General features: G+C 36.3%; 2 protein-coding genes across 3 annotated transcripts; one reads left to right on the plus strand and one right to left on the minus strand.

The window, feature by feature from the left end:
* Positions 1–1,440: 1,440 nt before the first annotated feature.
* Positions 1,441–12,606, minus strand: LOC106672582 (elongation factor G, mitochondrial). Its single transcript, XM_014404115.1, has 15 exons — positions 12,425–12,606; positions 9,761–9,913; positions 9,569–9,701; positions 9,246–9,450; positions 9,066–9,182; positions 8,880–8,998; positions 8,628–8,820; positions 8,398–8,569; positions 6,138–6,284; positions 5,881–6,075; positions 5,668–5,820; positions 5,472–5,589; positions 2,028–2,147; positions 1,798–1,958; positions 1,441–1,736 (listed from the first exon to the last, which is right to left on the minus strand). The coding sequence occupies exons 1-15, from the start codon at positions 12,491–12,493 to the stop codon at positions 1,551–1,553; spliced, it is 2,241 nt and encodes a 746-aa protein (XP_014259601.1). The 5' UTR covers positions 12,494–12,606; the 3' UTR covers positions 1,441–1,550.
* Positions 2,175–20,631, plus strand: LOC106672583 (interleukin-1 receptor-associated kinase 4-like). Of its 2 annotated transcripts, none has more exons than XM_014404118.2 (8): positions 2,175–3,055; positions 16,350–16,519; positions 16,577–16,733; positions 16,898–17,225; positions 19,833–19,988; positions 20,050–20,205; positions 20,262–20,324; positions 20,393–20,631. In XM_014404118.2, the coding sequence occupies exons 2-8, from the start codon at positions 16,351–16,353 to the stop codon at positions 20,579–20,581; spliced, it is 1,218 nt and encodes a 405-aa protein (XP_014259604.1). In that variant the 5' UTR covers positions 2,175–3,055; position 16,350; the 3' UTR covers positions 20,582–20,631. The 2 variants fall into 2 exon arrangements, with proteins under 2 accessions (XP_014259604.1, XP_014259602.1); XM_014404116.2 differs by lacking the exon at positions 2,175–3,055 and adding an exon at positions 12,606–12,881.
* The last annotated feature ends 1,930 nt before the right edge of the window (positions 20,632–22,561 follow it).

Here is a 22,561-nt window from a genome sequence, read left to right on the forward strand (position 1 = left end):
GAGTATTTGAGATTACTTATTGAGAAGGAGAATTTAATGTGATAAACATGCTGTCCATTATGAACAATAAAAACCAATCAGTAAATAGATAAATCTTCATCATAAGGTTATAACGGATATGTCTCGGAGCAAATTTAACAATAATTATTTCAAGGGACATCAGTGGCCGCAACGGTTTAGGCATTGCCACGGCGCTCATCACTGTAAGGTAAAGGTCCCGTGTTCGAATCCTGCGGCCCTGCATTTGAACCTGATATGCTTACAAATGGGCTTTTTTTAAAAACACCGGCACCCCGAGGGTTTATAATGACCTCTGCTGTTGCGAACCCTCGTAAAAAAAAAAAAATTCATTTAGTAAAGCATCATTAATCATCCTTCGATCGACCTAATAACAGAATAATGAAGTAATTATGAAGACATAACAAAACAAAGCATAATGAAAACAGTTCAGCCGACGATCCAGCAGCAATGTGGAGGTAGCTTCATGATCATGATTGCTTCATTTGAATGCTTACTAGTTGTTCTTCGTTGTAGCGTACAATTTCTATTATAATTTCAATTAGTTCCGGGAAATGCAGGTCATTGTACAGCAAAGAATCCGGATGTACCATTGGGCTTCCATGGCTAGGTGATGCACTTTATTTTGGATGTCTTGATGATTCCCTATAGATCAAGGACATATTGGGTGAAGAAACATTACGTACAGCAAATGGTAGTGTTAACCCATCATCTAGCTGAAATTGTGTAATCTGCTCACAGTTCTCAAACCTGATGTGCCCAGAATGGTTTTGAGTACATAAATCCCAGGTATCGGACATGATCGCTTAGGGAAATGTTGATGTCGCTGAAAGAGATGTTTCTTCTGTACGTTAATGTTACCAGTGTGGATTTATTAATGTTCATGACTACTGTAAACCAAGAAGCTACCTGATATAAAAAATTTGGTATATTGCTTTCTGCCTGGCAATCCAGTAAATGTGGTTTTAGGGTTTTAGTTCAAATAGCTGCCCTTGACAAGTGCCTTCTCAGAATGGAAATACACATTGCAGGACATATCTTCTTTTCTTCATAGGTGTTGGGAATTTTATCTGATTCAGTGCAGTTGGTGAGGGCAGGAGTGTAGTGGTCTAAACCCATATTGGATATTAGTAGAGGAGTAAAAAATGATCAATTTTTAGAACGTAATAGTTGTTTTAAGATTTTTGAAAAGAGCAGTAGATCGACCTGAAGCTAGTAAGGTTGCAGGGGCTTGTTAAAACTAATTCCAGGTGGTGGATTCTTGTTGTAAGAGGTTGATCTCTTCCAAAATGTGCAGTCATGAAGAATCCCATTAAATATAGATTACTATGAGATTTCGATTGGTTGCTGGCATGCAGAATACACAGCAGTATGTTCTTGACGCCTAGGCTAGGCCTTGAGATTGTAGAAAAATAACAAAAATAATTGTAAAAACATTTAATTTTTATAGAAAGATCATTGGTAACTAAAGATGATATCTAATTTATATATACATTTTGTACAGTGAGGAGAGAAACAGTTAATTAAATCTGTTAATTTTTCTTCTTTTTTTGTTGTGGTACTTCAATGCCAGATGCAATCTGATAGGCTTCGACTAACTTTTCTTGAACCTCTGGGAGAGTCGGTGAATACCTACAATATTCCATTGTAAATTCACCTTTGCCCTGAGTCATAGATCTCAGTTCCCCGACATAGCCGAACATATCGTTCAACGGGACCTAAAATGTTCAACGTCTCTTGTAGACTTTTTAAATATATTAAATAAGTAATGATATCTACCTCACTCGTGATTGTGACCCATTGATCAATCCCGTCAATTCCTATGATGATGCCGTGTCTCTTGTTCAGCTGTCCGATGACAGCACCTTGGAACTCTTCCGGGACGGTGACTTCAACAGTCATTATGGGCTCCAGGACTTGCCAAGTACCTTGTTCAAAAACTAAAAGAAGAAAGAAAAATGTTTAAAAGTTGACTATGCGATCAGCCATAAAAGATTAAAGTGCTGTACCTTGTTTTATGGCTCCTTGAATAGCCAAGTTAAAAGCAAGTTCACTCGAATCTACGATGTGGTGAGCACCGTCTTGTAGTTTCAAACAGAGCCCAGATAATTTATGCCCCGAGAGAAGGCCTTTAAAAATTAATTATTGCTGACATTATTTCAAATAGCATCATATTGTAAGCTGGTTCAACATAAGTTAGGAATAGAGTTTAATGTAAGTTAAAAATAGTTGAAAGGCATTTCAAATATTGTTGAAAATAAGGCTGTAAATCTAGTTGCCCACCCAGTATTGAGCGAAGAGAGATTTCCCACAAACCTGGGGACAGACAAATAGTCCCACTAAATAACAAAAGCTGAGTGTGAAGATCCCCAGAAGGGAATCTTAAACGGGGTTGTAAAAATTTAAGTTTGATATAAATATTAAAATTAGACATAGAAATAGGTTAGCTAATTGTTGGGAAAGCGTATTGTGCCAGGGTGAGTAACTGGAGGTGGCCTGGAATCGCGGGAGCCGACCCGGTCCTTCTTGAGAACTCCAGACGCAGCTAAAAAACAAAAGAAAAAGCTGGCAAAATAATGACAGCTGGACGTTCCCGATTGAGAAATGTGGGTCGATCCCGGGGCAATCACCCTAGAAAAATTGGCTGTTGTGCTGACGAGTGGCCTTATTGCTCAACCCTCAGGATTAGCTGATGCCCGGACTCATCCGAAATAGCTCAATGACCTGGAGAGGACAAAGGACAATCGGGTCACCCGGAAGCATAGCAGTATTTTCGAAATGCAACTGTTCCCCACCTCCTCCCTGAACGGATTGATATAAAAAAGACAATCAGAGAGAATCCGGGCAGAGTCCGAGGAGAGAATCCGGGTGGAGTCCGAAGAGAGTCTGCAGTTGACTCAGTCAGAGTGTCCAGTGGAGACGACGAGTGAGTCTGTCAAACGGAGTAAAAAGGGGAACTGGTGCGGCAGATTAGTCAGCGTAGTTTGCAGGATCCGTACTACCGAACCGACGAAACCGATGCACGTATTCCAGTCCTGTGAGTACAAATTTTGTCAATTGGTTTGCGGGAGATTTGGAGAACAGTTGGGCGATTTCGGGCTACTTTTAGTACTACAATCCCAATAACTAAGCCCCTAATATTAAGGTTTCGTTATAGAGAGTAAGAGCATTAGTTATATCTAGAATTAGTCTTCCAGTAATAAGTTTTGCATATGAATTGTTTAATAGGAAATAAGGGTTGCTATTTATAAGAAGGGTTAGGGCGTTATTCACTAGTTGATTATACATATTGGGAATTGTACAGTCATATCAAATAAAGGGACCTGATTGTTCTGGCTGAATTGGTGTACCTTTCCCCCAAATCTCCTTGTCCAGAGTTAGTAGTAAGTAAAGGGTGTTCACCCGTCAAGCCGGGCAACCTGACAAATCTTACCCCTAAAAGGCTTGACGGGCCTAGAGTGGAGTAGCTTGCTACCCTCTCGGAGCACCCTAGCGAGAGATGGTATTCGAACTAGCCGCGAGCCGCGCTCACGGAAAAAGGGAAACCGCTCGTCACACTGAGGAGTTTTAGTGTGGAAAGGTTGTCGCAGACACAGTTCAAGCTGTCGAACACCATAAATTTAGGGTCATATCAGCCTGGGTGGTCGTTGTATACTCTTTGCAGGAAATCCTCTGACCTGGGACTAGAGGAAACTCCTGAGATTTACGAGAGATTGTGTGGCCACCCAGGTCATTATCGACCCTTGCAGGGAGGAAGCTGACAATTTGGCCCAACGGTTTGTGCTTTTCCTATCCTACTGATTGTGAAAACGGTATAAAAAGGTGATTTAGGTGATTTGAAAAGCAGTCAGTTGATCTAAGGACTCAGTCATCAGCAGTCAATCAACCACACTCAGTCGGGGACTAAACCAGCAAGGACCTTACATAGTGACAAGTCGAATAAAGTCGACTGTCTAAGATCCAGAAAGTTGCGGGAAGCTGGTGCTGTTGAGCATTGTTTGGAGTAAGACCTCTAGTAAATAAATTTATCCCTCGAGTTGTAGTTTACTTGACTTTTTGACTATTGGTTGGTTACAATCCAAAGATGGTCCAGTGTGGAAATGTTTCTATGTACTACCTTTCTGGTTTATTATAATTTTGCACCTTACAAAAAAAGTAGTTAAGCATTATGCTGAATGTACTCTTATTACTTAGTGATAAGCACATAGAGTGCCTGTTTACATATGAACATTAAAAATGGTAACGGTAAAAATAGACCTTGGACTAGGTTTGACATGTTGACTGGCCATTTTGGTTACATTTGACAGAAGCCAATTGTTCAGGTAAAATAACTATGTGGCACTTAAAAATAATGAAAATGATTTTTTATTTTCATTACGTTTATCTAAGAGATATAAATTATATGTCGGGACATTTGTGTCCCTCACAGCGTTAAATGAAGTGGGCAACTCGCAGAAAGTTTGTTCAATTTGGGCATGTAGTTTAATAAAATTCAACTTTATTGAATTACAATAATTTTTCCTTTATTTTATGTAATCATATAAACTGGGTACCCCTGGGTGAGATTCGGTTATTGCATCTCGGATGTTTCACTCTCCCCAGGGTTGACCTGTTACAGTTTTTGAGTGGCTCAAATTCGCGGCCCTTAATTTGTTTGCTAGGCATGCATGGAACTACAGATGAGTTAATTAAGGAGTTTAATTTTTGATTTGTATTGTATAATCTGTTTTTCTATTCTCTCTTTCGCATTTTAACAGTTATTTCTCCTTTTTTTTTCATTTTATTGCCTAGGCTATAACTTTTATCTTATTTTATTGTGTATTTTTTCATTTCTGATTGTTTAATCAACGATCTATGGCAGATAGATCCAAGATCCATGTCCTTAAATGCTTTGAAATCAAAATTGTCTTTTTTCCATTCTTATGTTCAATAAAGAAATTATTATTATTACTATTATTATATAAACTGGGTAAATAATTAATTAAACACAACCGTAAAAAAGCAAATTGCAATGTTTTCACTGAATAAATAAAACAAAGAAATTCCAGTTGAAAAACGAAAAAAATGACTCCCATTTTAAGGTGGCCTCCATAATCTTTAGGGATGGTTAGGGATCTAATCTTGGGGAATGGGAATGTACATGACAATAAACACCGTTTTTCCAGGGTTACGAAGCGAAGGGAAAAAATTAGCATTAGGCATTTCGAACAGAATTGTGTTGCAGATAAGTGAAGGAAGAGTTTAAAAGGTGCAAACGGTAGGAAGCAAATCGTGCATCTAGCACTTAGAAGATGATGGACATGTTGCGTCTTAAGCAGTCAAAGTGTTAAAAGATAGGTTGAGTGTTAGCACTATTGTGTAAAATTTAAAATAAAATTTTAAAAAAATACCAAATAAGAAAAGTCAACAGTTACATGATTTAAAATTATAATTTTGGGGCATATTTTTTTTACCTTTTTGTGCCATCTGATAAAAACCCTTTTCTACACCAGGTATAAACTGTTTCGGTACATTGGGACCAGAAGTCTCATCTTTAAAGATCAGCAAAGTGTTCTGATTCGGTGGTAATGGCTAAAAACATAAATCAATATTAAAAAACAATAAAACAAAATTATATTCAAAAATCTTAAATTAAAAAAAAAAAATTACTTCTACAACGCCTATTACTCTGGCGAATTGACCAGCACCACCTGATTGTTTTTTGTGAAGATAATCAAACGAACAAGGAAATACCAATGTTTCTCTAAAAGAAACTTTCGGTTTGCCGAGGGTTACAGGGCAACCGTATTCTCTTTCCATCCTCTAGAAAGAAAATTGTGTTAGCGTTGCGAACAAAAATTTATATTTTTTTATTTTATACACCTGAGCGTATATTTCTAAGTGTAATTCCCCCATGCCAGAAACAATGGTCTCTTTGTTATCAGCGTCGTACGAAAACTGGAATGTCGGGTCCTCTTTGGTGAATCGGGCAACCGCTTTACTAAAACTGTCCCTGTCTTTTGAATGGTTCGGTGTTATTGCCATCGACACCACAGTGTCTGGAACATGAATCGATTCCTGAAATAACAAAGGAGAATAGCATTTATTTAATTTAAATTCAATTTAAAATGTTTAATTACCATAGTTAAATTGAGCTTTGGATTGGTCACAAAAGTATCCCCACTGGCACAGTCGACACCAAAAAGAGCAAATATATCACCAGCCTTGACTTCGTTTACATCTTCCATCTGATCAGCATGCATTCTCACCAATCTTGCTACTCTTATCTGTAATAATAATGTGCATATGTTGCAATCGACAATTTTGTTTTTTAATAAAATTATGAATGTTTGGTACAGTGTTATTTATTAGCCTATAAGCCTATCTTTTACTAGTTATTCTGATTTCATGTAATACAGGACAAAAACTGAAAACTGGTTTGTGTTTCTTTTTATAAAAATGAGAATGACCACAAAACCATACAAACTCAAATGTACTACTACTACTGCTCAAACATTCTTTACTTCCTTCCTCTTCATCCAGGCCTTCCTGGAGTGGAACAGGACAGTGATTTTACCAATTAACTGATTACTGATTTGTGTAAGCTCATATCTGCACGTAGATGTACACTTGTACATAGTTAAGCCTATCACTTTCCACAGCTTGCCACAATTCCAGCTTTGGTGTTCTTTATAGCAAACCTCAAACCAGTCCAGGGTCAAATCTCGGTCTTATACATCCAGCCGCTGAAGATGGGCACCAGAGGCTATCAACAGTTAGGTTATTTCAGCTCCCTACCTATCGAGCAACCTTCCTCTACCTGCCGAACATTTATGCTGGTTTGCCCCAAAAGTTCAGCAAGAAAAAAATAATTCACAATTACAACCAATTCGTTTATAGTATCGAAGGTTATCACATTGACGAGGTAGATGCTATCTCAGATCTCGGGGTTGTTTTTAATAAGAATTGTGATTTTTGGGACCATATCCATGCCATTAGAAATAAATCATTTAAAACTTTAGGATTCGTACTCAGGCAAACTGCTGACTTTAAGAACCCTTTTGCCATAAAATTTCTCTATCAATCTCTGATGCGCAGTCACCTAGAGTATGCCAATGTTTGGTCGCGGAGTTCTTTAGATGGGTCTTACATGATAGAAAGGGTACAGAGAAAAGTCACGAAATACCTGTATTACAAATTATGCAATCACAGGAACTACCATCATTGCTCCTATGAAGCCAGACTTGCTCTAGTAGGCCTGGATTCTCTGGAGGATAGAAGAGTTTTGGCTTCCGTTGTGTTTCTGTGGAAGATCCTAAATAATTTTATTGACTCCCCAGATCTATTATCTTGTATTGACTTTAGGGTTTCTCAGCATCAACTACAGACCCATGAGTTGTTCGGTACTTCACAGCACAGTAAATACGGAATACAGTCTTCCATCTCCACAGCTGTGCATTACTTAAATAAATTCGCTATCAGTGCGGACCCCTTCTCCTCGTCCCTTCAGATCTTTAAAAAAGTATTGAACGTGCTTTAAAATGCAATTGAGGGTTTATTTATTACTTTTGTTGTGCTGTTTATTAATCTATTTATAATATTGATTTTTTGTTAAAAGTGTAAGCGCTTCTTTGATTTTTATATCATTTTTTTAGTAGTTTATATTATAATGATTGTTTTGTTGTGTTGCTTGACTGTCCTATGCCTACCTAACTTGTTTGGACTGTAAATAAAAAAAAAAGTAATTGGCCTTGTCAACCTAGCAAGGTCCTTAATCAGGTGAGTATGACCCTTCTTCTAGGAGTCAAGTCCTCCGAGGTCCACCTATCGACATGCACTTCTCTGCCAATCTGGCCCACCAAGAAAGATGCCACTTTCTTTTAATCATGTTTTTATTGTATTTTTAACATGAGGGGGCTCGATCGTAGTTGTTAGGTCTGGGGGTTGGGTTGTCCCGGCATTAGCTGTGTTACCCAGACAAAAACTTTAGTTTGCAGAGATGTAGTTCATGGTATCTTTCTGACAAGAAACCAAGGAGAGAGTTGACCTAGTAAGCGGAGCCACCATCGTCTTGAATCTCCTCAAATGTGTGCCAAATCTCATACAATTCCTCTGGTTTTAGCTCCACCCATAAAGAGGCGAAAACTGATATTCCCTCATCCAAGTCTAATTAAGAAATATATTTTTTATTGAATTATTTTATTTTCATATAATGATTTTTCAGTAAATTTAATATGGATTTATTCAACTACAATAAGCATGCAACAAAAGTAGCAAGCAAAACCTACTGATTTTGCACTGTAATACGACCGTTTAGTACCTAATGTGTAAAACACATAAAGGAATGATCATAAATAAAATTGATAAGGATTATTTAATGACAATTTAAAATTCATTTACCCTTTTATTATTCCGGACATTATAGATATTTTCACTTTTCTGTAAGCATCCTTGATAACACCTCATGTAAGTCAACTGTCCAAAACGACCCGCTTCAAGCTTAAATGCCAAAGCTACAAATGGATTTTCATTGTTCCTCGCAGGGTTCAACAGAACTTTTTCAGCTTCCCCACTATAAATGTACAGAATTGAATGTTATAAAGTAACTATTTAACACATACTTAATTTACCTTTTTGTATCGTTGTTATTCGCAAAATTTGTCACTTCACCAGGATGAGGTAGATAATGAAGAACGGCATCAAGAAGAGGTTGAACACCACGGTTTTTCAACGCAGTCCCAACAAGAACAGGTGTGAAAATTCGTTTCAAGCACGTTCTCCTTATCGCTGCTTTAATATCCTCTTCAGTCGGTGTCTTTTCTTCTGCAATTTTTTTAAAGTTATTAAGTTGTGAATGCTGTTATATGTTAGGCGAATATAACCTAAAAACATCTCTCCGAGTACTTCATCCACATTGGAAACGTGTTCAATCAATTCCTGGCGTTTATCTTCAGTTTCAGACACCATGTCTTTGGGAATATCTCTTTCCTCCACAGTCTCTCTAAACAAAACAATTACGGTTTTGACATCTATTAAAATCAAGTCATTTAAAAAAAATAATAATGTACCCAAAAGATCCGGTGAAATACAATGCCTTTCTGCTTACTATATCCACAATGCCTTGAACATCTTGTTCTTTTCCGATCTGAAGCTGAAGCAATGCTGCATTGTGACCAAGTTTTGACCTAAAATATCATGTCCTCTCTGTCTTTAAATCTGTTTAATAGCTTTTTATTAAAATTATTCACCTCATCTGGCCGAGTACTCTGTTTACGTTAGCACCCTGTCTATCTAGTTTGTTGATGAAAGCCAAACAAGGCACATTATATCGTTTCATCTGCCGATTCACAGTCAAAGTCTGACTTTGAACCCCACCGACAGCACACAGCACCAAAATTGCTCCATCCAATACTCGGAGAGCTCTTTCAACTTCGACAGTAAAATCTACATGACCTAAAAGTAATTTTACAATGGTAAAGATTGTAACAACTTATTACAATTATTGAATAGGAATTGAGAACCATGAAAGAAGTTCTCTTCACCCTTGAAAAATAATGTTCATAGCATTTACCTGGAGTATCTATGATGTTAATGTTATGCTGTTTCCAAATAGTGTATGTTGCTGCTGACTGAATCGTTATTCCTCGTTGTCTCTCAAGCTCCATCGAGTCCATCGTTGCTCCAACATTGTCTTTACCTTTTACCTGAACACAGAGAATTACAATTTACCATAGAACAAGAGTTACAATTAAAAAATAAATACCTCGTGCATTTCAGATATCCGCCCAGTATAGAATAGAATCCTTTCTGTTAATGTGGTTTTACCCGAATCGATATGCGCCGAAATACCTATATTACGGATTGTCTCCAAGGATTTATGGACGTCATCGGATAAACTTGAGAAATGTATCTTTGTCTGAAAAATTAAAACCACAATAATTTGTAAAGATTTTGTTGTTATTTGTTAAATTATTATGTTAAATATAACGTTATTATTATTATATTAATTCTTCTTAAAGATTTTTCAGATCCTTTTTATCCATTTTTCAGATGGCTAACTAGTAAGGTCATTGCCAGTTCCTCATGTATTTTGTCTTTACTTGACGGGTCTCAGGTAATCTGACAGATAAAACTAAGAACAGGCACACCAGAAAAACTGGATTCGCCTTACTACATTTCTCAAAAGGCATATCCAAAATAAACCAAGAAATTGAACATCCACCAATAATAGAAAGGAACAAAAGAGACATTGATTACTGATTTATATAAGGTAAAATTTCCACATGGGTGTACATATGCACACGTCATTTGTTGAGTTGAGCATATCACTTCTCATGGTTCACCGGCAACTCCAGTTTTTGTAATTTACAATAAATTACCAGCAGGTCTCAAGAATCTTCACCCTGGATGTTGGCAGTTTGAAGTTGGACCTTGATCTAATCTGTCCAGCTGCCGAGGATGGGCTCCAAGGGTTATAAGCGGCTAGGTCATTTCAGCCCTAATCAGTTCCTAAATACAAACCTACTTTTTTTTTTTTGACTGGGGCTTCCGACATCTAGGTCATTTCAGCCCCCAACTAATTCTACATTCTATTTACCCTTTTAAACACTATATTCAAACAAATAAATGCATTCATACACATAAATACATCCATACAGCACACTCATTCTATTTGGTCAGTGGAGTGCTTGATATTCCTCCACCGACCTATACTCAAACTAATCTAGATTGGGGTCGATGGAGTACTTTTATAAATATTCCGCCATCGACCCCGAACACACACTCTTACGCTCTCAACGTCCGAGGGGCGATAATGACGTTATATTTCACTCTTACCCTTCGCCATTCACGCTAATAAATACATGCACTCAGACAAAGCATATAGACACAACACATAAGACATATTATATACAATAAAAAACCACAATTTCCCCTAAAAAGCGGAACAGGGGACTGAAACTTGCTAACGTGTTCGAGAACTCTTCTTAAGTCCGGCGGCATGCCTACACGCCCTCTGTATGGAGTCAAGGGATGACACGCCTCTATTATGTGGGACACATCAAGCAACCTTTCTCTGCATAAGGGGCACCTGCGCGGGCTTTGGCCCAAAAGCAGGTGCCCATGTGCCAACCCAAACCTACTCATTCTTTCATTTCTTCTTATTTACATACCATTTACTCAGTTATAGTGGAGTATTTGATATTCCTCCAATACTCTTTACACCTATTTATATCTGTCAAAATTGAGAATCGATGGGGGTTCTCAATAATTCGTCATCGACCCTCTCACGCTACACATTCATGCCAATAAATTCACTCACTCATAACACACCCTAGGGACGCAAAACTATCAGTACTATATACAATAAAACAACCCCGTCTCCTACAAGAACTGGAACAGGGGACCCAGGTACTGCCATACTCAAGCACAATGCTCATATTGGGTGGCGTTCTTACGTCATTTCTACATAGAGCCAAGGAATTGCACATTTCAATTAGGAGGGGCACATTGAACAACCTTTCTCTACAAGCTGGACATATACAGGGGTTTTGGCCCAAGAGTAAGTATCCATGTGTCAATCTTTCACTAATCTTAATCAGGTGGGATAGCCCTTCTTATAGAGACAGTTCTAAGTGTGCTATTGATAAGAGATTTCTACTGACCCAACTCACTGATGCTGTCACTTTCTTTAAATCATGGTTTTTATTGCATTTTTTAGCATCTGAGAGTGGGGATGTCTCAGTCTGAGCTATCTTGTTACCCAGAGAACAACCACCATTTTACCGAAACGCTCCAGTTCATGGTATCTCTCTTACAAGAGTGTAATATTTTCATATTGGCTTGCATTCCTAAGCGCTCCCTGTAAGGAGCCAAGACCTGGCACTCGACCAAATGTGGCACACTGAGCGACCTTTCTCTTCATGCGGGAATTATAAGCAAGCTTTGGCCCATCTTTAATCGGATAAGGATTACCCTTCTTTTACAAGCCTTGCTGCAAATCTTGCTTATTATTTATTTGACAATATAAATTAATTTTAGAAAACCTGCCAGATGAACTTTATATTCATGAAGTCATGGAAAAAAAAAAAAAAGCATCTACGCTTCTATAGTTTATTATGTGAAAAAAAGAACAAAATTTCTTTTAATACAATATAAGGAAGATCATTACATGTCAATAATGATGAACATACGTTTGAGAAATGGTCTAAATTTTGAATTTTAACACATTTATCCAAGGCCAAGAAGACCATAATTGATTATGGTTAAAAAATAAATACTTTTCAGATATTAAGAATTTGTACGATATTTGTCTTTGTTAGAAGATTATTCTTTCAGCTATTATTCGACAATATTAAGAGAAGAATTAATGAAAAAATAGATTTATTCTGTTCTAATAATTGGACAGTTCTGTAAGTGTAAAACTCACCTTGACGTTTGCTTTCCTTAAAAAACTTTGAGTTTTAAACGCAACGTTTCTGTTTATCAACGACAGCATTTTTATTTTAAATTTATTAATAAGTAATTAAATCGTTAAAAGGGAGAAAAGATCACTTGCACACCGGTTAATAGAGAAAGAGAGGTTACTCCTTAATCACTCGTGCGGCTGAGTTCCGTGGACTTAGAACCTTACAGTAACCGCCCAAAGTAACCACGGGGAAAAAAACCTAACGCAAAACTTAACTGTCAAGAACATGATAAAGAGGGAACATGTCTGTGATACAAGAACATCCACAGTTGGACATAGAAATAAGAAAAATGGAACAAAGGAATGTCCTCGAGTTGAGCAGGATACTGGAAGTGGGAGAGGCCTGGAAGGAGTTCATGTCAATAATTCCAAGCGAAAACGATCCAACTTGTTTAAAATACACCACCGAACAGATCAGGTATATTAATAAATTTTGTGGTAAATCGATTTTGTTTAATTTTTAAATTTATTTTCGAATAGCCCAACGTAATCAATGTATTAGTGAAAACAATTCCTTTTTATCATTAATGCATATAGGACGCTCAGGTGGATAGTGTCAGGGTACACTTCCGAAGACTGTGGGTTCAAATCCCATCCATGACATTGGCTATTTTTATTTATTATTATTATTCATATTATTGCAGTTCAAACCAGTCAAACGGCTCAAAACTGAACAGTCAGTAGTACAAAAACTTAACATAATAATTTAGAATTTAAAAACTTCGCATTAGATAAAAAGAATATATTATTATGGCCATAGGCGGTTGACACATGGGCACCTGCTTTTGGGCCAAAGCCCATGGAGGTGCCCCTTATGTAGAAAAAGGTTGCTCGACGTGTCCCACATACTGGAAACATGTCATGCCTTGGCTCTGTACAGGGAGCGTGTAGGCATGCCATCTAATCTGAAAATGGTACTCGAGCACGGCAGCAGATTTCTGGGTCCCCTGTTCTGCTTTTTAGGAGAATTTTTTTTTTAAATTGTATATAATAGGTCTTATGTGGTGTGTCTATATGTTTTGTCTGAGTGCATGTATTTATTAGCATAAATGGCGAGGGGTGAGGGTGAAATATAATGTCATCATCACCCCTTGAACTTTGAGAGCGTATGAGTGTGTGTAAATAGAATATAGACTTAGTTGGGGGCTGAAATGACCTAGATGTTGGAAGTCCCAGAAAAAAAAGATTACTAGATAATAACTGCAATATATAACAATAACACTTGTGGCCAAGGAAAAAAAGTAAAATACAAAAAAAAATCCAAAAATCCTTTCTTAGTGGCTACCCAAGTTTAAAAAAAAAATCATAATGACTTCTGCAAACTTCCAGATGCTGAGAACATATTTCAGCCTAATTGCAGCATTAAATATGTATGTTAGTTTAACTATCCCCTATTTTCAGCATTTTATTTATTTATTTAGTTATTTTTAGTATTTCTTCAGTGATAAGGCATATCCTGGAGTCTTTTTAGCAAGAGAATTTTTAATTTTTTTGTGCCTTTTTTTAGTTGTAAAAGCTTTATACCTTCTACATGTGGAGTAGTTATTGATAATAATAATAATAAATCTTTATTTGCAAGAATATACATTATATATAAATTTACAACAAAAAATAATATTTTTGGTACATCCTCTGCCTGCTGTCAAAAAGCAAAGCATGTACTAGACAGCAAGAGTTTTTGGGCAGTTTGACATGAGAAAAATAAACAGAATATATCTTTACAAAAGCATAACGAAAAACAAACAAATAAACAAACATAATTCAGAATAAATGTGTAGCATAAAAAATAATAATAATAAATAAATCTTGGCTCTCACATTAAAATATCTTAATGTGAATGTTTAGCCTTAGACTGGCAACAAGTAAGGCAATTAAGTAAGGCAATTCTCACACCAAAAGAGATAAATGAAATGGCATCGTGGAAAGTGCTTAAACTTATAGAAAAAAGTGCGCTTTCCAAGGTAGGCTATAATTTATACAGTTACACAATACATATACGCAGTAAAAGAAAGAAATGACTTTAATACCCCCCCCACCCCCAGACATAAAAAGTCATTTCAGCCCCCAGTGTTATCATCTAAATCCATTCCATTCTTATTTATTTACACTCACTCAGTTAGATTGGTGGAGTAATTGATGTTTCCCCATCACCCTCTACACATATAACTAATTAATATAATTGAGATGAGTCAATATTCCTCCATCGACCCTCTCACACTACACCTTCATGCTAGTAAATACATTCCCTCTCAATACACAGGGACACAAAATTATCAGGAAGGCAAAAAAAGTCCTTTCTCTCAGCAGACAGGATTTAAGGAAAATTACAGCACACTATACTGGCTACTGCCATTTTAAATATCACCTAAAGAATATGGGCAAAGCAGAGAGAGAAACACGCTGATTCTGTCTAGAAAAACAAGAACATATCCATTGTGAATGTAAATTTCATTAGTGCAGCCACTTCGGTAAGGCAATTCTCATGCCAAAAGAGGCATGCAAAAAGGCACTGTGGAAAGTGCTTAAGCTTATAGGAAAAACTGGATTCGAACCTGGGACCTCACAGAGATTTGCCGAGTCAACTTCTTAACCGTTGCAGTCACTGACACCCCTATAAGCGTGAGATTTATACACTGCGCCACAAAAAATGATGTGCTTTGAAATTGTGCTTTCTTTTTTTTTAAATTTGACAAGGTTTTGAACAATTTCTTTTGTTTCACTACTTTAAAAATGATTTAATAATTATAAATAGACGGAAAGTATTTGTTTTTATCGCCAATTATGAAGCAGAAACACTTTATTCCTAATTTGATATAAAATCCTTAATGTAAATAATCAACAATCTTTTGAAAATGCCTTTATTCACTGTTGTATTGGTAGCACAATACAAAACAATTACAAAAATGCCCGAAAGCATCGAGCAAGTTGCCATTGTAATCGCTGAGGATTGAAGAAATCAGTGTTATGCAGAGTAAGTTTTAAGGTTTGCCTAACCACGCATGGCCTATTCTTAATCAGTTGAGGATGACCTATGAGTCAAATCGTCCGAGGGCTACCTATCAAACATCTCTTCATATACCAGAGCTTCTCTAACAATCCATCCTACCAACACTGTCACTTTCTTTTAATCATGTTTTTAACGCATTTTAGCGTCAGAGGGCTGGAATTTGGTGGTTAATTCTAGAGATTGGGACATCCCAGCCTTAGTCACTTCATCCACCTTTTCATTACCCTCCAGATGTACCCGGGGTACCCAGACGCTCCAGTTCATGACATTTCTCCAAAAAGAGCACATATTTAAAAAAAAGTTTAATAATTGTCTATTAAAACCCAACAAGTGCACCTTTCATTGGTGGAAAATGTACAAAAAAATTTTATATGAATAAAATATGAGATTAGAAGGTTGTAAATGATTATTTCTCACTAAAAGCCATTATAGCCACACCTGAACTCAATAAATAATTACAATTAATTAAGGTTTTTTAGTTGAGATAAAAAAGTCAATGGCACGAGCGGGATTCGAACCCACGATCTTCGGCTAGATACGCTGCTGCTCTACCACTTGAGCTATCGTGACCTCGATCCACTCGGACATCAACTTCCTATCTCAACCCTACCTTTTGAGTTTTCCCTCCTATTTGCCATTTTTAACTTTAAACTCAAAAGGTGGGGTTGAGATAGGAAGTTGATGTCCGAGTGGATCGAGATCACGATAGCTCAAGTGATAGAGCAGCGACGTATCTAGCTGAAGATCGTGGGTTTGAATCCCACTCGTACCATTGACTTTTTTATCTCAACTAAAAAACCTTAATTAATTGTAATGTATTAACTGGTCAAGCGGACCACGAAATTAGTGAATTCAAGTTGAAGACAATTTTGTTTCTAGGATGGTTGAAGATGCTGCAATTAAACAACAGAGATTATGTTCGGAGATACTGTTGGAAGAGTGGGGTACGAGTGGGAGAATTCGCCCTAGATTGAGCACCCTGTACAACCTACTCAGACAATCCGAAATGATACGAGCTGCTGATTATATTTTGGAAAATTTGTTGAAAGGTAGACAAATCATCTTATTTATTATATTTGTTTTAACATTTTCTATTTTAATAACAGGTGTGACACCACCACTATTCGGCAATTTACAAGTACTTGGACATCATGGATATATAAATGAACCAACCGCTCCTCCTCTCTCAAGTGAAAGTCTTTATGAAGACACTGTAGTCAACAATTGTCAAGGCACAACAATATTTTGCCATGAAGATGTTAGGTATTTTTTATTTTTGTTAAAATAATCTGAAAAATAAATTTGTTAAATAAATACTCATTTTGGCTTTAATATGTTACTAAATTGATTTACTGTATAAATAAATTGATCTGTTTTGCTCATAATTAAAAAAGTCTAGTTTATTTTAACTTGAACTTCTTTTTCAGAGATGTTTGTGAAGTCAAGATGTTCAGTTATCATGAGTTATATGAAGGCACTTCAGGATTTTCAGAAAGCCTCAAACTCGGTGAAGGTGGCTTCGGTGTTGTGTACCTCTGCACTTTGCCTTCAGGAGATAAAATCGCCGTGAAAAAGCTGAACCACTCAAGTGCAATTCCAGGATTATCTGGTCGCCAGTTTCGCAACGAACTCCTCACCGTGACTCAGTTCTCACATAAAAACCTCCTTCAGCTCATCGGCTATTCTTCAAACGGGCCTGACTTATGCTTTGCTTATGTGTACATGGAAAACGGTTCCCTTGAAGAAAACCTTAAAGTAAGTCTGAGTGGACAATTAAGGTAGTATGATCGGCATGAGATGAATTACTTATGATTTAATCATCCTGATATGACTTTTGTAACTGGCTTGGTCTGTCAGATTTGTTGACCTATTTTAAGGTCATCAGGGCAAAACAATTTTAAATATGTGAACAGGCGGACATATTTAAGTTTTTTAATATGTCAACTATGTCAATCTGCAGATAGATTTAAGATTTTTTGCCCTGATAGTAACTTTAAAATAGGTTGAAAGCTTGGCAGTAACAACTGAATTTACATTCTTCTTCAAGCCCATACCTTGATCCAGAGTGTTCGTGAGTAAAAAAGTAGTTGATACTTCTAATTCTGAAAACAGAAATGTCTAAAAAATCAGCAAGCTTGCCAGGGTGTGATTGGGGATTATCAAAACACTTATCAACAGATTATTAATATCTGAATAATTGCTAAATTAATGAACTAATTCTACATTTTAGTACACACAAAAAAAAAAAAAAAAATTGAATTAGAGGGCCAGAGTAATCAAGGGTTCAGGTCCCATCATAGCCATAGGCCTTTTGTTTACCTCCCCTTTGCCCAAAAACATAATTCCAAAATATGTTTATTGTGCTCTGGCTAATATTAAAGAAAGAGGCCATTTAAAAAAAAAAAAAGAAGCTGTGTTGGCTAAAATGCAAAAACCTCTTCCGCCTTCTTCCTTCATTGTCCAAAATACTTGAAAGACTCCTAAAGTGCTTAATACCTATCCTATATACTCATAAAATCATCCCTTCTCACCAATTTGGGTTCCGTTCTTATCTTTCCACAGATCAACAAGGTTTCAGAGTTGTCAATATTGCCTGTACTCTGGAGAATGAAGAGTATTGCTTGGGTACATTCCTAGATGTAGCTCGAGCATCTGATACGACCTAGCACTCTGGTTTGCTTTGTCACATCTTTAATCGTACCCATTACCGATAGGTGGGATTATCCCCCTTGTTCTTATGATCAGGGTGGGGGAATTCACTCCTGACCTCTCTTTGCTGCTGTCCGGGACAATTTTTAAAAGTAAAATTCACTCTTTGTCAAGGTGAGTCAAGGCGTGCCCCTTTCTAATTTCCAAGTTTATTTATTTGTTTCAGATAAAGTATTTTCTTTCCTTTTTATCCTTTTGAGATTGTTTATTATATTTTATATATTATAGTTTTTTGCCACATTATAACATTAAAGCCTGATATGAATTATATCGAGCTAATTACACGTTTAATGTGCACTCTTTTAAATGAAACTGTACTTTGGTTGTTTTTANTTTTATATATTATAGTTTTTTGCCACATTATAACATTAAAGCCTGATATGAATTATATCGAGCTAATTACACGTTTAATGTGCACTCTTTTAAATTTATAATATATTTTGAACAAAGAATCTTTTGTTTTGTTAATTTTAAACTTAAAACCTGGAGAAAATTTGGTGAGCCATTTTTTGGGGGCGACCCAATAAAAAGGGGTTACAGCTTTAAAAACTTAAATGCTCCCTACCCACTCTTTATCTTATCCTGAAATCCTGTCTGACTGCTGCTTCAGATGGTGCGACAACGAGTTCTCAGAAGTTAGACAGTACAGATAGATACTCAAGGGAGCACTTTTGGTCCTACCATTTTTTAAATCAATTATACTGCTGACCTAACACAGTAAGTACACATCCTAATACCATCACCACCACCTGTATGGACGAAACGCAATTTTATCTTGTAACTCAAACCTCATCCAAGCTACCGCCAACATTCAAGAATACAACTTATCAAAGATGGTGCAAAAAGTGGAGGACTGAAAGAACAAAAATGTACTCAGCGCATGTTCAGAAGAAAGAAACAGTCTGGCCTTCCACTGTAGACTAACATCAAAGAGATACAAACTTCAAGTCAAATACTTACAGTCTATTCCTAGACAACAGATTGACATGGAAGATTTAAGAGACAACAATTTACTTGGACAACTATAAGGACTTCAAGGACCGAAATCCATCTTAACGTTAAAACTAAAATAACCTTATACAAGACTTATGCGACCACTTTGGACACATGGAGTAGAACTGTATTGACAGAACCGTCAAGCCATCCAACGTCCAGCATATCCCCCTACTTCTAATCAAAAGCCCTCAGATAAATTGTCAAAGCTCTTTACTATCCACAATGGCTTCAACATTCCTTTTCTCCACAAACTGATCTTTCCCTGATTTCAAAAAGTTTCACATCAACCTCTCGATCCAACCCAACCCTACTGCTAGATCCTTCTCTAAACATTCCCTTCTTGAGAACCGGCTATGTTGCCCTAATTGATGATGATCTCGAGACCTCTTTGCCCTTAATCCCTCACACTGAGTGCCATTGTTGACTGGTTTCTCATGGCATGTGTCCTCTGTGTGCAGCACTGGCCTTAGTGTTAGTGCTCTGACCGCGTGAAAAAATGTATAGGGTACATATTAAAAAATAAATAAATATTTGAGTCAATTATAACTTATGTACAAACATATATATTTTAAAACATATCATGGGATCAAGAAAAAAATCAATCTCTAAGCACTAAAAATACATTAAATATATTTATACTGCTTTTCTGTTTCATAGCCTGGAAAAAATTGTTTAGACTGGAAGAAAAGGTACAAAATTGCTTGTGGAACCGCCGAAGGCATTGTCCATCTTCATACTTTTACAGAAAAACCAATGGTGCATCGTGATATAAAAAGTGCTAATATTTTATTAGATCAACATTACATTCCTAAGGTAGGAAATAAAAAAATGTAATAATATTTTTTAAATATTTATTTTAAGTTTTATAATGTAGGTAGGGGATTTTGGATTAGTTCGACATGGGTCAAATGCAAAAAGTACAAAGACGGTAGCCTTGACTTCTACCGTTCTGGGAACTTCGGCCTACATGGCGCCAGAAGCATTCAGAGGTGATATCTCAGTTAAAATGGATGTGTTCAGTTTTGGAGTTGTAAGTATTTAAGGCAAAAAGAAAAAGCCATAAAATTGAATAAAATTTTTCTCTAGGTCTTGTTAGAATTAATAACAGGATTACCACCGTTTGACAGTGACCGTGAAGGTTGTGATTTGGTAAGATTATTTTTATTCCACTCCAAATCGTTTCTTTCCGATTTAAAAGAAAACAAAAATGTTTCAAGGCTACACACGTGGATGAGGCTGACGAATGGGAAACACTCATAGATGTGCGACCAGGAGAAAAAAATAAAACTATAGTACAACCTTTATTCGACATAGCCCAAAAATGTCTTTTAGAGAAAAAAGCTCGACCCAACATGACAAATACATTGAAGATGTTGCAGGAGATTTATAATTATTTGGAAGATTGATTGTTAATTTTAAACGTGTGCCTATATTTTTATATACTGATTATATTTTTAAATAAAAATATTTTATTAAAAACTATTAGTCACTTTATTTAAACTAAATATGAAGTTTGAATAACCTAAGGGCCTTACTTTTCTCGCTGGTTTGGTACAGCAGAATGGTAGAAAGGCTACCCTCAATCAGGGATGTTCAGAATTCAGGTTCAGCACTATCACACTTTAATTATCTCACAAATCTGATAGTGAAAATACATAAAAAAACTAAAATTCTTACTTCTGCAACATCTTTCCTTTTTATTTCAAAACCATTTTCAAGTTTTCATGAATACGTTTTTACTTCGTCTTGATTTAATATAGAATAAAGATTACTGTAGGGGTGTCGGAGGCCGTAATGATCTAGGCCAGCGGTTGGCAAACCGCGGCTCGTGAACCGCATGCAGCTCTTTGACTTCTTGGCTGTGGCTCTTTCATTAAATGTTTGGTGCAGACACAGAGTGAAAAGTATTACAGGTGCAAGAAATTAATTTTAAAGAAAAAATTAATCATGAGATGCTTACTTACCATTGTATTATTCATAAGGAAACACTATTTCCTCACTCAGACATTTCCTGAAGAAATTTGCTCAGCAGGTTCAAAGACTTTAGGAACAACAAAGCAACGCTAGCCTTTGTTAAAAAAAAACCTCTGAATGCCACGGTAACATAAATTAATTTTTTGCCTTTTTATATTGATATTGGCAGCTTTGAAATGTAGTTGCTGAATTTAAAAAATAAATAATTTTGGAGCTCAAAATTCGAGTGTCTTTAAACCGTTTTACAGCTATGGTGAAAAATAAATGTGAATTAAGTTTACAACACAAATGGTCTGCTTTGAAAAATCTGGCAAGGGTAGATATGTAGATTTTTAACACCTGGATGATGATGATCAACCGAAGAAACTAACATTTGCTGTTCTTTCCTTATTTGGGATTACATATTTATGCGAACTTTTCAAGCATGAACTTTATCAAGAGTAGATAAAGAAATCGGCTTATCGATGAGAACTTGGAATCGTGCCTAAAATTAAAAACAACATACAAACCTCACTTACCCCTACTTTCCAGGGAAATGCAAGGCCATATATTTGTGGAATATTTGTAGTTTTTTTTAAGGATACCTTTTATATTATTTAATTTGTTATATTTTTAAATAAATATCTTTATATAGGAATGATACCAAGTTTTATTTAATGTACCATTAAGTAAACTAAGACATATTCAGCAAAGGCAAGCTCGAGTGTGTACTTTTAATTCTAATTATTTCCATAAAAATGTCTACTAAAGCAAAGCTTAAGTTTAAAAAATGGCTCTGAATAAACTTCAATTTTGTATTTTTGTTTATGTTTGGCTCTTTTGGATGACAAGTTTGCCAATTGGCCAACGTAGTCAATTTAAGACTGTTGAAACCAAAGCAGAAGACGTATTGCTTCTTTGTGGATTTGAGAGCTGCTTTTGATGGTGTAGATCGTCGGGGATTGTTTTTAAAACTCATTGACTTAGGATTTTCCTCAATGATGGTCAACACTTTAAAATCCTTATTCTCTGTGGCTTCTGCGAGTGTGCGTGGTAGGAGGGTATTTCAGAGTCTTTTAAAGTGCATTGTGGAGTGCGTCAGGGTTGCCAGTTGAGCCCAATCTTATTCGCTCTCTTTTTACATGACCTCCCAAATGTCCTGGAATGTGGCATCCGTGTAGGTAATACGTCAATTAAAATATTAATGTATGCGGACGATATAGTTATCCTATCGGATAGTGCAACTGGCTTAAAAAGAAATATCAAACTATTTGAATATTACTGTGAACAGTGGAACCTCATAGTTAATTTAGAGAAGTTGAAAATCATGGTATTTAGGAGAGGGGGTAGATTGAGTTCTCTGGATCGGTTTTTTTTTTTTAAATATAAATATTACTTATTATTAAATTAGACAAAGCACTTCTCTTGGAAAG

Source organism: Cimex lectularius, unplaced genomic scaffold (genome assembly GCF_000648675.2).
Source record: "Cimex lectularius strain Harlan isolate CLEC.00 unplaced genomic scaffold, Clec_2.1 scaffold139, whole genome shotgun sequence".
NCBI lineage: Eukaryota > Metazoa > Arthropoda > Insecta > Hemiptera > Cimicidae > Cimex > Cimex lectularius.